This window comes from Acanthisitta chloris, unplaced genomic scaffold, assembly GCF_000695815.1.
Source record: "Acanthisitta chloris isolate BGI_N310 unplaced genomic scaffold, ASM69581v1 Scaffold40284, whole genome shotgun sequence".
Classification (NCBI taxonomy): Eukaryota; Metazoa; Chordata; class Aves; order Passeriformes; family Acanthisittidae; genus Acanthisitta; species Acanthisitta chloris.
In genome coordinates this window covers 1-15,662 of record NW_008671659.1, presented here as the reverse complement: position 1 = coordinate 15,662, position 15,662 = coordinate 1, and the positions used below count along the sequence as shown (strand labels likewise).

Genomic DNA, 15,662 nt, shown 5'->3' with positions numbered 1-15,662 from the left:
AAAAAAATTTAAATTGACAAGTCTGAAGTATATGTGTGCCAAAACATTTCCTTGCAGAATATGCACAAGGCCTGTCCCAAGGCATATACAGGCATGTACATACCAGTGCACATACATCTATACATCTAATGTATATGCACATCTAATGGTATGTGCAGAAGATTGCTCAAAAATAGAGCACTCTAGCTTGCTGCTGTAGGGGCTGCTGCAGAGGCAGTGATGTCTCATGGCAGACACATCTCCTATTCAGACCTGTGCACAGTTTTCTTCAAAACTCACTGTACTCTCTCTCCTCTCTAGTGCATCTTAAGCTTCCTTTGAGTAGCTCTACCTAGAAAGTTAAGAATGTAATTTAAGAACATTTTTTTAAAAGCATGAAAAAAAAGATTAGGTAGTTTACGTCAGCTAAGTCACTCAGGGAATAAAGATTCTCAGTCTAGGCTTTTCATTTTTACATTTCTAAGTTATCTGCTGCCAAACAATATTGTGTTGATCTGGTGTAGAAGTGCTGGGTTTTTATTCATGTGTTCACATGCTTCTATTAGACTTGAAGTGAAGCTGAAAAAGGAGAGCTGGGGGCCCTGGAGCAGTGCTGGTTCTCGACAAGTGCAGTTTATGCAAGGCCAAGGAGAAATAGCCATTCTCAAGCCAAGTAATAAAGTGCTGCAGATCAGCATCGGCCCAGGACTACCAAAGAATTCCCGTGAGTATCAGTTCCTCCAGAAATTCAGAGACTGGTTTAGAAATTTAGAGAATGGTTGACTCTTTCTATCCTTGCTTGTCTCTAGCCTCACCATGTTCTTTATCATTTCTCTCTACACTTACAAGAAGTTCCTAATAATGTAGCAGGTTGCTGCTCTACAGGCATGTTGGAATTTGGTGACTTTCACTGGAGACCAACTGTTTCTGAAATGGCTGAAATTCTTTGCCCTGCAGCAGAAGAAATGAGGGCATTTAACCATGTGACATAGTACAAAGGGCACAGCTAGCAACTCCTTTGGGGCAGAGTTTTTCACTCTGCCCAGAGCTCCTGCAGTTCCTACACTCTTGCTGATGGAAGGTCTGCATCAGGACACGTGGTGATAAGAAGAAAGATAACCTCTGTACACCACCAAAGCCAGAGATGCAGATATACCAGCCCTCAGGTTCTCTGTCCTACCTTTTTCTCATACTCATTGCTGATCAGATATAGTATAGTCAAAAGTACTGCTGTGCTATCCATGGTTTGTGAACAGTTCTTAAAGCTAATAGTGTTCTGGGCCTTATTTGCTGTGGTCACAGCTGTGGCTCAACTGTATCACAAAAGGGAGAATATGCCAAAAGTCCTCCTTGTTGCACCTAACACTTTAGAGAAGCCTGGCCAACACTGTAGGAGTCCAATTCCTTGTTCCTGAAGATCAGCTCTTTCTGAAGCCAGAAGGACTTCACCTAATTAATTAACTGTGAAAGGCTAACAGACCATTCCTGATTTCTTTTAGGTCCTACGAGACGGAGCCTTACCCAAAGTAGAGGGTATTCCAACAGGGCACAAAGTCAGACTTACCCTATGAGAGCTGCACCACCTCCTCCTGGTAAGTCCTCCTAGCCTTGGGCAAAACAAAATTCCAGCTGGAGGCTTTTGCTTTACTCTTGTCATCTGGTAATTTTTACCCATTAAAAAAATCACAGTAAAGGTTTAAAATCCTCTTTTAAAATCCTATGTGGAAAACATATATTTGTAGGCATTTTATGAAGTGTATTGTTGGAGTCTGCAGATAATCCAACAGGTATTCCCTGAGCTGTATCTTGGTTGTCATGGATGCTAATTTGTTCAGTCAGTATAAGACACTGACTCTAAAACTAACCCCATAGCTTTCTCCTCTTTGAAGGGGAAAAGCTCTGTGCTAATCAAGCCAGAGACAATGCTTTGCAGTGAAACTGCTTTCAGTGCCAATAAACCACAGCATGCAATGTATGTGTCATTGTCCTGCCCTGATGACCATGTTACAGCTCTGGTGTGTGCTGAGCCAGATCAGCTGTGCCAGCAAACTGTGTGGCTTTTTTCTGCATGGCATTGATGTCATTAGGGTGTTCCACTTCTGCCCTTGGGAGATATGATTAATTTTGCCTGTGAACTCAGAGGGGAGAACAATATTCCATTGACCCAACGTTTCCCAAGAGGTTTTTTTTAACTTACACTCCCAGAGTACTACTTCTTTTTTCTGCAACAAAGAGTTCTCTTTCACTCAGCTGCTGTTTATTGGAAAGCACAATGCTAGTGGTGGAAGTTGGAGGTGTGGTCTGTGGGTCACCAGATTAACTGGATGATTCCAAATCCTCACAGCTGTGTGAGACACAGTAAGGACTCTGAGATCTGCAAGAACTGCTTGTAGTAAGGTAGGAAATTCCTTTAAGGAGCTAACCTGTCTGCAGGCAGATAGTGAGTGAGTTACAGCAAGGACAGTCTGTTATCTATATTACATTTATATAACCATAATGTATGTGCCTTACTAGCTGGGATGGCACAGTGAGGTTTATGTATGAGTTTATGACTTAAACTCTGCCACAGCATCAAGAGAACATAAGAAGCAAAGCCCAGTTATTGAATGCAGTAAGCTTTTTTCCAAGTGTCATGATTATGAATTCTCCTCTCTGCACAGCTATTCATTCTGCTAATTTTTAACCAGCATAATCACAATGGAAAAAGGAGAGGGTCACCCACATGAGTAAGCAAACTGATCTGTAGTATAAGCATAGCTCCCCTTTTATTCAGTAGGGGCTTTAGGAATGTAAAGCATGCAGACTTGAGCTCCTTAGGCACTGATCCTGCAAGTAGCTCAAACATGGGTGGGTTTGTTTTGAATTCAAGTTAGAGGCATAATTATTTAAAGGCATTTACCCATGTCATCACCTAGAAAATTCAAACTCCTTTTGACCTATCCAAGTAGCAGCAAGGCATCTTTATTTAAAACAACCAAAACAATAGCAATTAAAAAACCAAACACACCCCTTGCTTGTTAAAATAGACAAATATTTATAGCAACTTAATAAGACCAGTCTAATTCCATGAGTACAAGGTAGCCTGAGTTTGAAGTTCAAAAGAAAAAGCAGAGACTCCCCCTGGGAATTCTGGCTAGCTTTGGGTTCACCTTTACCTGGCTGAAATATTATGCAGTGAGGTGGTACCATGCTAACTTAACATTTGGATTCAGCTGAGAGCTAATGCTCTTGCTTGCTCGTAATGTTCAAGGTACATGCCTTCAGTGTGAGCACAAGTCCATGAAGTTGTGAACCTAAAATAGCTCATCAGTTACTGGAAACTCAGTATAAATCAACATTTCAACAGGATTTTGTTTTTGGGTTCCTTGATAGGTGTGAGGCTCACTGACAGCTGAGCCATCAACATGGGGAAGAGGTTACCTATATTGAACTGGAGGTTGGACTGGATGTGTTCACACTTTATTTACTTCTAGGTCAGCAGCAAAATGGAGTGATAAACCCCCCTCAGCCTGCAGCACATCCTCACATCCCAGGGAACCAACGGGGCAATCAGAAAAACCTGTACACGAGTATGACACGACCAGTTCTACCACAGCAAATGTCAGGAGCATCTGGAAGGATTTCACAGCAACCAGAAAGCTTGGACTTCTTGAAAGTACCTGACCAAGGAGCAGCTGGGTAAGATTTTACATTGAATCTGATAGAAAAGTGTCAATTTTTGTAAATAACCTCATCCACTCCAACTGCTCATGACTGAGATACTGTGCACATTGATGACCAGATAGATAGTGCTATTGAACTGTACCCAAAGGTATCATCATCTTCCATAGGATTTCAGAACACATTCCATCACAGACTTTTAGGAATAAAGGTGAAGCAGTTCTAGTTTAATATCTTAAATTTGACTGTCAAAGTACAAAATTTTAAGTATCTCAATGACCTAAGTCTTTCTACTTTAACTCAGCTCTTATTCCACTTTTGTAGAACATCAGTGGAGCTTCACTGTAGTGGGACTCTGAGTGCCACTTAATTGTCAGAGACTGCTGTGTGTTTCCTAGGGAAAAAACCAAGAATCTGGTTTAGAAGAGGCAGTTTGCTGATGACTTCCTAGTTGTATGATTTAATTCTGATGTAACCAAGTCTCAGAGAAATTACTATTAGTAGCAGCAGAGCACATTACATCAAGGAAAGTTACATTAGCAGCAGATAGACTAAAAATCCACTGTGGCAAGGTCTAATGCAGTAACTTTGCACAGTAATGGTTGGTGCAGACACAATTCTATACTCCACAGCTCTTCAAGTAAACACTTGATAAATAGGCTCCTTGTTATGTAGGGAAGCCCCTTTATGTTGAACAAGCCACAGTCCTTACAGCTCTGTCCAGATAATACTGAGAGGAAAACAAAAGGAGATTTTGATTTTTCCTGCTGCTAACTCTGTGCTTCCACATTCTCAGTAAATTACAGTTCAGAATCCTCCTCAGCTTCCCTTCCCGCAAATGGCTCCTCCCTTCCCCTCCCTTCCCTTCCCACAGCTCATTGCCTCCCTCTGCAGTGAGGAGCCTCTCCAGGCACACAGCAGTTGGCTTTACCTCACACCAGTGCCTTGTCTGACCCATGGCAGAGTCAGCCTTTGCTTATCACAACACCCCCTGAAGGAGGTGGGTAAGTTTGAAGTAAAACCAGAGACACTGCTGTACGATGAGTTTTGCCTAAGGAACTCCCTGAGTATTTAAGTCTCACACAAATCCTATTCTAATATGCATTCTTTCACCCCTGAATATATTGTCTGCTGCAGTGAGACAGCAGTGACATTGGTACCCTGAGCTGTCAGTTGGGACCAAAGTTCTAAGACTATCATCATTTTCCTAAGTGTGCAGGAACTAGCACTTGGGGTAATCTGGGAGAAGTCAAGGTTAAGTCAAACTTTAACCAGGTTTCCACCTGACCTTCTGCAGCCCCTTAACACATTTGCCCTCAGCCCTGAAATACTCTGAGACTAGATGGAACAGCTCAGTCCCTTTTCCAGTGATCCACATCAATGGGGTTCTTAGAGGCAGCAAAAAATTACTCATTTTTAACCACATCAAGAGCAACATTTTATCTAAACAGCCCTGTCTCAGCTGTCAGTCAGCAGACAAGCTCCCTAGCAGGTGTTCTGCACTAAATTATCCTGTTGGCCTAAGCACTCTTTTTCACGGGTGATCCAACTGGCTGACTTAGCATATTACTTGATGTTGCTTCTAGTGAGCATTAGACACCTCACAGCAATCAAATAGTACATGAGTGTGCATAATTGATAGGTTTTGAGTATCAAACATGCACAGGGCTCCTAAGTGTAGAGGCTTTCTAGCTCCTAAGCACAGAGAGCAAGACTTGGTATGTACAGGTCTGTTCAGTTGTACTAGTGACAGTCATTTTTCCCTGCTGTGCACCAAGGGTCAACCACAAGATATTTCAAGCATATTAAGGGCATTTTGCTGTTTAAGATTAGTCCTCAGTTGAGAAAGAAATCAGAAAACAAGTGGCCACTGCTATTTAACAATTTCAAAACTGTCAGCACATGCTAACACTGCCAGACACATTTCCATCTTGTAATAACTTCCATTCCCTTAAGTGGGGAAATTTTCTCAGTGCATGTCAGCTTCCTTGTTAAAGCTGTTTTACTAATATTAGACTTCTACTTTGTCTTGAGACTATGGTTCAGATAACCACAACACAACCACATAAGCCATAGAATAAACCCATTGTGATTTCTGTCAGCAACTGTGACTGACACGTGTAAAATGTAGCAGCCACCAAGTACAGAATGATAAGAACTAAGATGTTGGATTAAAAAGATCAATTGCATCATATACCACAGTTCCTAATGCTGTGGGTATGCATCAACAACCCCATCTGTTTCAGTCTTGGGAGTTTACAGGGATGATTAGCATTTATTAAAGCTTCTGTTACTCAGTTACCATTTAAATTCTGATCAGTGGAGTCCAAAGGAATGAAAAAAGCAAACAATAAAACACACTGCATCACTGTCTGCCCCAGTTTTCACCAATAACTGTGTGTGGTAGAAATCCCCCAACAGCAGGAACTGCAACCAGAACAAGTTGTGAACAGGCATCCATCACACTCCCTTCTAGATGGGTTTTATGGAAGTCAAACTTCTCTATAGGAAGCCACAAGTAAGATAAAAGAGCAATTAGTAACATAGTTTACTATTCTGAGGAAGGAGGTATGGAGGGAAGAGGAAGTTGGGGACTGAGGGTGGTCTGGTTTGTTGTTTTTCTCTCAAAGTGAGCCACAGCTGTAGGCAACATGCAGCAGAAACAAGGATGCTACTGTGTGAGGTAAAGGAACATCTAACAAAGTGATGTCTTAGACCTTAACAGTCCAATAGAGGAGTTGCTGCCTATCTGGTACACCTGAGGGGTTCTGCCTTCCAGTTCTTCTTGTTTAGTACCATTCCCAGCATTACTGCCCTCAGTTTTCTCCAAGACATTCACCACTGTGAAAAACAAACCTCCTAGGAGTGAGTAACAGACCAAAGGAAGTCCTTGTACTAAAGTGCCATTTGCAAGGCTGCATTCCTGAGCATTAGGAGCTCCTTTACTAAGGCACTGAAAAGAAACAACATGACTGTATTCAGCAGTGGATTTCAGAGTTTTTCTCTGACTGTTCTTTTTAAAAAGGAAAAACTCTAGATGTGAGCTAGAGCAGTTGTAACATCAGTATTTCCAAACCACAGCCATCTATAAGCAGATGTAATTTCTAAGGGTTAGAATTAGGTTTATTTTTAGCAAAGCTGTTGAGAAGGATGCACTGGTGCTAACAATCTAGTGCAAGACCAAGATGAAAATCAACATGCTCCCACCAGCAAAACATCTAAGATGTTCTTGTTCTACTGTGGTGCACAAAAGCTGAGCTACTTTTCTAAGACTTGTGCTGAATTCCTTAATTTCCATACATAGGTGTGGGTTTCACAACATATCCTAGCCTGAGAAAAGTCAGCACATGCTAAAGAACAGGAGAAAATCTCCTCCCAAGTAGATAAATGGAGAACTAAAATGCTCTTCATACTTCATGCCCATACTTCAAAGCTTATTTTCTAGTGCAGTTCAGTTAGAACTAAACAGGCGTGTCTTGACAAAAATTAAGCCTAGGACTTCATGTAAGTAACTAAACCTTTTCTGCAAAAGCTTTGTAGTGTTATCATGGCATTACATGACATGACCACAGTTCATTCTCCTCCACATCACTGCATTTTTAGTCATTCAGCACATTTATTATTAATTTTAAACTGACATATTGAGTCTAATACCTGTTCTCTCTTCCAGCCTTTATTAGCTGATGAGCTGGCAAAATGCATTTCTTCCCTCTTTCCCCTTCCTAATCTTTGGAGTGGTCACAGCTGTGACAGAGTTTGTGCAGCATCTCCCCTGCTGCTTCAGAGTTGGCTATAACAGAACAAGTCCGTAGATGGCCCTGGAGTCTGAGGCAACTTAAAAGAGATGCAAGTCTCTCTTACAGCTTAGTCACAAGAATGGTAAAGTAGCAAGTCTGTCAGCTAGAACTGTGTTTTTAATACTGAAAACTAAATCCCTGGTGACGTTGGGGCAAGGGGAGAGACAGACTAAGCTGTGTAGATGCCAAGATATGCATGAACTGCATGTGCACATTTACTTACATTTCAGCCTGAGCACTAAAATGTCTTTCTATGCATTTGAAGTGCTGTTTGGAAGTACTTATTACCCATTTTGTTGGAAAGAAACAGCAATTCTGTCCCTTTTGCAGGGAAGTCTCATACTGCTATTTTTAATTGTTGTGACATATAAGAAAATCCTTTTCCCCTTGTTGTGACATTTAAGAGAATCCTTCTTCCCTTATTGTGGGATGAAAAGAGAATTCAATAGACAGAAGGGTTTGGTAAAACTTGGGTTCAGGTGGTGATCTTTGAAGCACATTGACGCTGTGTCTCCCGGCAGTGTCCGCAGGCAGACGACGAATCGTCCCCCACCAGCTGGGGGAAGGCCGAAGCCCCAGCCAAAGCCCAAGCCTCAGGTACCACAGTGCAGGGCACTGTATGCATATGATGCTCAGGACACAGATGAACTCAGCTTTAACGCCAATGATGTGATTGATATCATCAAAGAAGGTACGTAGAGAGAAAAGGTTTTGTTGCTTCAGCACTAATATTGCAGCTGCACTGCCAGAAGCAGTTAAGACATGACTTTCCTGCCACCACACAGTCATCCATCTCCCCTTGTTAGGCTTGAAAGTTTCCAGGATAGCTCAGGGAGCAGAGAAGCCTCCACACCCACACCAATTGGAGCTGGTCACTTAGAGCATGTGAGAGGTAGATCCATGATGTGTGTGCATCACTTGGGTCCTGCAGATCTGCAGGTTTAGTGAGAGTAACTCCATCACAGGCTCTAGATGAAAATTAGCCAAAACCACAGCTGTAGCACATGAATCAAAAAGTAATTAAGCAGTTCTGACTCTGGGTCTCCAAAGCAGCCTCCTGAGGTGTAGTGATCTGGCCAAAAGATTAGCAAGTTCAGGTTCTCCAAATCAAGCCCCCAAATCTCAGCCCTGCACAAGGCAGCTCTCACTGTGTGGCACAGGTTTTAGGGCTGCATAAAAAAGGTATACAAAAAGGCTTACAGAGTTTTCCCCAAACACACTTACCTTGCTGTCTTCGTTACAGATCCTTCTGGCTGGTGGACAGGAAGACTACGAGGGAAACAAGGTCTGTTTCCCAACAATTATGTCACCAAGATATAAAAGACTGTCAAGAGAGAAATTGGCATGAAGTTCCCAGTGGTTGAAGGCATTTTCCCTTGCCTTCAGGACATTGTTCTTCCAAGATCTGCCCTTCTCAGCAGTGTTTTCACCAGTAAAGTTGTACATGAGCAGGAAGAGTTACCCACAGCACAGACTTTGACCTTTCGTCTCAGCATACAGCAATGGACATAATGACCAATTATTTATTATATTTAAAACCTGGTTTCAGCACCTAGTGAGTGAAGAATGCTCAAACCTACCATCTTCCTGAAACAGGTGCTTTGCAGTGTGGAGCAGGGACTTCGGAAGGGCTGTATTTAGTAAGTGCCTTTAGCTGAGTCTCAGTAACCTTTTAAATTATCTACTGAAGATAATTTTAAATGCACATTTCCTCTAATGCAGATCATTCTGGGGAACGTGTTGAGTATGCTGCTACATGTCAAAAAGATTTAGGCTCATTTGGGATATTACCATCTAAAAAAACTACTGTGATGGTCTATTTAAGTAACTGTGTACAGAGTTGTAATGGAACTGGTTTGTGTTTGCTGATGTGTTTAGGGACTCCAACAGGCACTGTAAGAGGTTAAAACAGAAAACCACATAGTACTGTATGCTAAACAATGTTGCCTTCTTCAAGATTTATATTATAATATGGCTGGCCCATGTTGGATTTATGTTTAATGCTCTACCTGTTATAAGAAGTGTCTTTATGCAGAGCTGTACATTTATAGAAACAGATCATATACTGTATATAAAAACTGAATATGATAGAAATATGTATGAATGTATAATGTAGTAGTCCACTGTTCTTATTCATGAAGTAGTTCTACTATAATTTTTATGCCAGGTACTTACAGATATGCACTACTCCTTTTAAATGGCAAAAGCAAAAGTGTTATTGCTTAAGTCTGATTGCCTCCCACACCAGAGTGGCTGTTGCTTGCCCTGCAGTTATCAGAATTCATGCTTTGCCTTCTGAACCTCCGTAAAATAAACCCCAGGAAACAGTTCAACAGGTCTGTGTTGTCTGTGCAGTTTGTTCTCAGTCACGTGCACAAACATCCCCTCACAACATCCTTTTGGATTTTACTGCACTGACTTCCCAAACCAAACCACATTCCCTATGCCCACCTGAAGTGCTGGGCATTGCATTTTTTCTTGTTAAGAGCAGTTAAAAAACCCTGCATTATGTAAACATTTACAAGTTGCATAAGCTTTAACATAAAAAGTCTTGAATCCCCTCCCTCCTACACCATTGCCTAAGTCGAATTTAGGCACACAAACTCCATCTCCTTTAAGAGATGACTGACTGTAGAAGCTGCTTCTGGGAGCTAGAAACTAGGACCTCGGTCCAGGGGAGGAATTACATACACACGAGGGACCAAACATGTTTTCCTAAAGACCATGTGCAGTAAGTACTAGGCTTACTTATCCTATGGGAGAGAGAAGTCTTCTGCTTAAGAAGATAGATAAAAACCAGTAGCTACAACATCTTTCCCACTGGGGAGCACTGAGGTCTAGGCCATTTCTGTAGCATTAGGTTCTTGCTTCCTGTAGCAGAGCAGCACACCCATGAAGAGATTACACTGGAAGAATCATAGTATGGTTAGGGTTGGAAGGGAGGTAATGAGGACAGTGTAACATGGAGAATAGCAAGAAGTCTGTAACTAAGACTAATTTTACAAACAGACTTAAATGAGGTATTGAGGCAGAAGAGTCCTATTACTTACATGCTTGTATTCCTTGAGCATACAGAGAATGCTAAAAGACAAAGGAAAGCAAAATGTTTAGTGACAAGGAAGCACTGGCTTATGGTGGGTATGGAGTGTATTACTGCAGGTACAGAGGGTTACTGGAGAAGGGAAAAAGGGGAAGAAAGAGGTGAGTGTGGGGCAAGTGAACAGGTAAATGAAAAGCTGCTAAGGAGATTTTAAAACCAGCTCATTTCAAAAGGTCTCAGCCCTGCTTCCCCTGCACAGTGGTTACCATGACAGGAGACTCAGAATTTTCCTACCATAGCTCCCTTTGTTTAGGCTCAGGGAGACAGACAACACATTACGGCACATTCATCTAAACACAAAGATTTACAAGGTTATCATCTGTTAAAGCCCCCCTACTTCTGTCCCCAAATTTGAAGGCAATAAACTACAATAAAATAAAAAGAGAAATGCCTGTATATTTCCTTGGGACAAACTGCTGAAATAAAGTACATATTTAGTATTCTTTAAGATACACCAAAAAAAGATGAACTGGCCTGCCTGCTCTTTCTTACTTTAAGAGTGAAAATAATAAACATAATGCATTATAAAAAGCCTGGAGATTGTCACTGGAAACAACCACAGAGACTAACCATTCCCATTTAATTGCCAGTTGCATCAATCACCTCTTTAGTCAAATGTCCTGCTTGGACATCAGATTGCAGAGACATCTAGGCAGTACCTTAAAGAGTCACACTCAAGAGTATTTAAAAAGAGAGGAGCTTTATTTCTAGGTAGAAGGTTCTATTACACAGCAAGGTTAAAACTTCACCTTTTTGAGCGAGTCAGAAACGTCTGTGGTGAGGCTGGAATGCTATGTACAAAGAGCAGTAGTTGTTCCTCAATAGACAAAGTGCATGCATCATCAGGCCTTGGCTGCAGAGGGTTTTCTTTCACAGGAGAGAGGCAGCCAGGTCCTTGACCAGCTCACTGCTCAGCTGAGGGATTGCGCTGATCGACAGGAGTTTGCTGCTTGCATACTTGTTCTTTATAGCCTGGCAGAGGTAGAGAAACAGAGCTGTCAGAATAGATTTACAGACAGTATGTTCAGGAAGATAATTTTGGGTCTGACTAGTTGGAAAACAAAGCAAATAAGGCTGGAAGTGAACCAGCTTGCTAAACAGCAAGAGCACAGTTTATCTAAAATGTTTTGAAGTTTATACTAATGCCACAGCCTCTCCCAGGCTTGTAAGAATAGCATATGCTTTCAGATAACATGCCAAAGGATCCACAATATGCAGCAAAGCTATTTTTAAACCATTAGAGAGGATTTAAGTAGTTATACTTACAGTGTATTTTATTAACTTCTCATTTACTTTAACCACATTCTTGGCCATGTGTTTCATAACCATCACAAGATTGTCTTCTGCATAGCCAGTGTAGTACTGCTGTTTTAAACCCTGCAGCACAAGGGGAAGGAACGTGAGGTTTGTGAAGGGAGATTGCTGTTCACAACCACTTCAGGCAGCAAACAAACACCCTAAGCTCCATGGCTAAGCCTCAGTGCTAGGAACTGTAGCTGTCAGTTTAAATGACAGATCCAGACTAAGTTCTGATGTACACAAGTCTGAACACATCAATTCAAGGACCACATTTCTACACTGTACAGAGGGTAAAAGATGCAACTTTTGCAAGCGCAACCACAAGCTGAATTACAATTCACTATTTGTGGACCATGACTTCATTGTGCTAAAGGTACTGCAAGAATTATGAAACTCTATTTACAGTGAGGCTTTCTGTAATTCAGTGCTCTCAAGAGAAAAATCATACCACAGTGCTCACACAGGAAAATTAAATTTTTAGTGCTCTATTCCTTTTTCTACCTGCAACTGTGCATCAGGCTGTCCAGCTGTCCTTTGACGACCAGCATTATTACAAACCTAAACACAGTTTTCTGAAGAAAAATCTCCTAACAACAAGTTTAATTAAAACACTTACCCATTGGCTATGTCCCAGAATCTTTTGGGCCAAACACAATGCAGCAGCTGCAATCTCTGAGGGACAATGGTGAACCATGTCATAGTCTACCAGTGTCAGCTCCATCAGGTATTTTGCAAGAGTATGTTGTTTAGCATCGGCCTAGCAGATTGAGAGCTTGTAAATCCACAAAGTTTCACTTCACCTTATCATAATTATTCAGATTTGCTTATTGTATTCAATAACAAAACAAAAATAGGCAACAAAATCTTTACTACAGTCTAGGGACCATACTCAAACAGGCATTCATCTCAAAATGAGACCAGAGTGCAAATCAGTCTAGAGTAGCAGCCATTTGGAATTGAGACACAAAGTCAAGTGAGGGATTTTAACAGAAAACTGCAGGATCAGGTACAGCTATGCCCAACAAGTATTCCCTCTGTAATACACACTAAGGGAGCAGAAATATAAAGTGACTTAAGGAGATCCTTACTAAACCAAGAGTTACCCAGTGTTCTGTTGAGGTAATAGAAACCCATTTCAGGTGTGGACAGTTCACTTGAGCATAAATACTGAGGTGGGAAAAAAAGGGGTTGGCTCAAAGGAAAGCTGAGCTTCTGATTATTAAATGATTCAATATTTACAACCAAAACCTACAAAGAACTGCATCACTGCTAGTGTTTTATTAAGTACCCTGATCAGCAGGATTAAAAAGACTAAAAGCAAGGGTTCTGCTGTGGGTAACTTTAGTTTCACAGCAGAATTACTGCCACTAAGCCTGAACATAGGCCCCAGTAAATACAAACGTGAACCACTATTGGCTGCACAGTAATATTGCCATGTTACTCCACACGGTGGAGTTCCAGAGCTGAGTATTCCTCGATCCAGCACTTAAGCAGAAGACAAGGAAAATCACATGATAACAAAGGCAGAAGCAATCCTGACAGACTTTATAAACACAGGAAAGTGCTAGATAATGAAGTCAAGTACTCACCTCCCCAGCTTTTGATGCTCTTCTTAAGAAGTGAATTGGAAGAGGACGCCCCAAATTGAAGTTTAGTTCTCTGAGAATCGTCATCTCCATTTCTCTGATTTCACTACTGGTGTAGGCATTGTCAGTGATGTAAACGAAGTCTGCTACGTCAGGACACAGTATCTCTTCATACTTTGAAGCTATAAGCAGTGCTGTTACACCCACCAGCTGAAGCCTCTTGCGAGGTACTGGATGACTCTGCAATAGAGCAGTTCAAAAAGCCTAAGGGCCCCAAAATGCCAAACTCTAGATAAACAGATTTGAATGTATCTATTTAAAATACCACTATGACAGTGCTCATTCTTACAACGATGATGAGATTTTCCACTTTGAGTCACAAGAGTCTCTATAACGACAGGCTCAGAGAGGCCACAGCCTCTGAGTTAAGCTGCTACAACAGGTCTTACACAGGGAGCAGATTTTGTAGGTTCTTAGATTTAAAAAGAAAGGATGAATCCTGAACTCCTTAAAAAGGAGTCAATCTGAACATAAGCTGAAAGACACCTTACCTGCAAGAAGCGATCCATAACCGCAATACACATGTACAGTGTCTCCTGCAGGAGATGGAACCTCGAGTGGACCTGGACAAGCCAATCGACCAGAATCGCGCGCATGCGCCCGTTGATTGTCTTCCCGTCGAGGTAGTGTGGGCGCACAGACTGCTGCAGCTGGGGGAGAGCTGTGTGAGCAACGGGTCCACACCACACTGCAGACACACGGGCAGACCCAGCACACCATACATACCTCGAGCTCTCTCAGATACAGGTAGATATCTTTCACGTAGTCACTACACAGCTGGGGATTCTCCCAGTCCTCGACATCGATGTCTTCGATGTTGTTGAGCAACACATCAGAGAAGGCCTGGCACAAATCCTCCTCTTGCATAGATACGTCCATAGGGACAGGAGACGTAACCTGAGGAACAGATCATAGTGTTTTATGCGTATCTACTGTTTGAGCTGCAATGTTCCCTCGTTTCCACACTTCCCAATGACTAACACAAGTTCTTCAGACAGCAGCTGGCACCAAGCTTGCACTCCAGTGCAGAAAACTTCCACAGAGACACCATATGGACAGAATCAGAAGACCTTCTAGCAACTGGCAGCTAAAGCAGAAACTTCATGCAGTACCTCCACAGCTAATTCTCCCACTTGGATGTCAGCCTTTAAATACAACATGCATTAAACCATCCCCAGGACAGAGGCTTTGCTTTTTCAGCAGGGAAATAAGACACAGCTACAGAGAAACTGTTCTGAAGTTAGAGCTCTAAGTTGCAAATCAAATTAAGAAGCAGAACAGTATCATTGCTTCCTACCTTTGGCACATCAGTTCCTTTGATTGCTTGATTCTCAGCAGCTGAGAGTTTAGGCAGTGCAGTTCCATTTGTCACCTTGCTAGATCCTTTCACAGGCTTTACGGATACTTTGTGGCATTCTGCTTTCTGTGGTAACAGCAACTGTTGTTAGTATAGAATCAGTAATTCTGCTTTTCCCTGTACAGAGATTTCAGATGTTCCTTTACCTTGGTTATGTGTGTTCCTCTTGTCGAAACTTTATTTCCAATTTCTTCCAAAGCAGCCCTTTTGCCAGTCACCTGAGTTTTCCCTTTTCTGAGGTCATATGCAGCATTCTCCACCCCTCTAGGGACCTAAAATGATTAAAGTGCAAAAGCTTAAGAGTCAGAGAACAACTCCAATGCTTAACTGCATATACACTAACCACCACTCTACTCTGTGCCTGCTACCCATTACTCAACCAGCTTCTACTTTGTAGCCATTCACACATGCTCAGAGGAAGAAGTCTCCTCTGCACTCCCTGAAACTGCGTCATAAAATCCGAGCCACGCATCCTATCGCATTCTTCCTAACAACTTTAAAACGTTATTTAACTCTTTATTGCATTTACACGCTTCGTGCATCTTCTTGGGGGTGCTGCAGCACTTACGAAGCAAGATACAACGTATAAATTAAAAAATTAACGCTACACGCGCAAAAATTCACAGCCTTTGTTAGGAATTACAACAGCAGAGAAACCAGCAGGTTTCAAGTTTCCGGTGGAATTCAGATTAAATCATTAGAGTCACCACAGCTAAGAGGCTCCTGAAGGGAAGGCTCTCCCTGACACCGCGGCGCGGCCGTGGGGGTGCTGGGGCAGCGCAGGGTGAGCCCCCGGCTGGGGGACACAGCGCCGCGAGCCAACC

At 42.1% G+C, this 15,662-nt stretch overlaps 2 protein-coding genes across 2 annotated transcripts; one reads left to right on the top strand and one right to left on the bottom strand.

Annotated features, from left to right (window-relative positions):
* Window positions 1-545: 545 nt before the first annotated feature.
* LOC103801752 (unconventional myosin-Ie-like) lies at window positions 546-8,904 on the top strand (the record flags this gene model as incomplete). The annotated part of the gene is made up of 5 exons (XM_009074177.1): window positions 546-703; window positions 1,479-1,571; window positions 3,453-3,657; window positions 7,958-8,127; window positions 8,680-8,904. Coding segments are annotated over 5 exons (703 nt in total), but the record flags the coding sequence as incomplete, so codon positions are not given.
* Window positions 8,905-11,406: 2,502 nt separating this feature from the next.
* Window positions 11,407-14,397, bottom strand: CCNB2 (cyclin B2). The gene is made up of 6 exons (XM_009074176.1): window positions 14,208-14,397; window positions 13,973-14,131; window positions 13,425-13,661; window positions 12,452-12,592; window positions 11,803-11,913; window positions 11,407-11,508 (listed from the first exon to the last, which is right to left on the bottom strand). Exons 1-6 carry the CDS (start codon window positions 14,358-14,360, stop codon window positions 11,407-11,409), a joined length of 903 nt encoding a protein of 300 aa, XP_009072424.1. The 5' UTR covers window positions 14,361-14,397.
* Window positions 14,398-15,662: the final 1,265 nt, after the last annotated feature.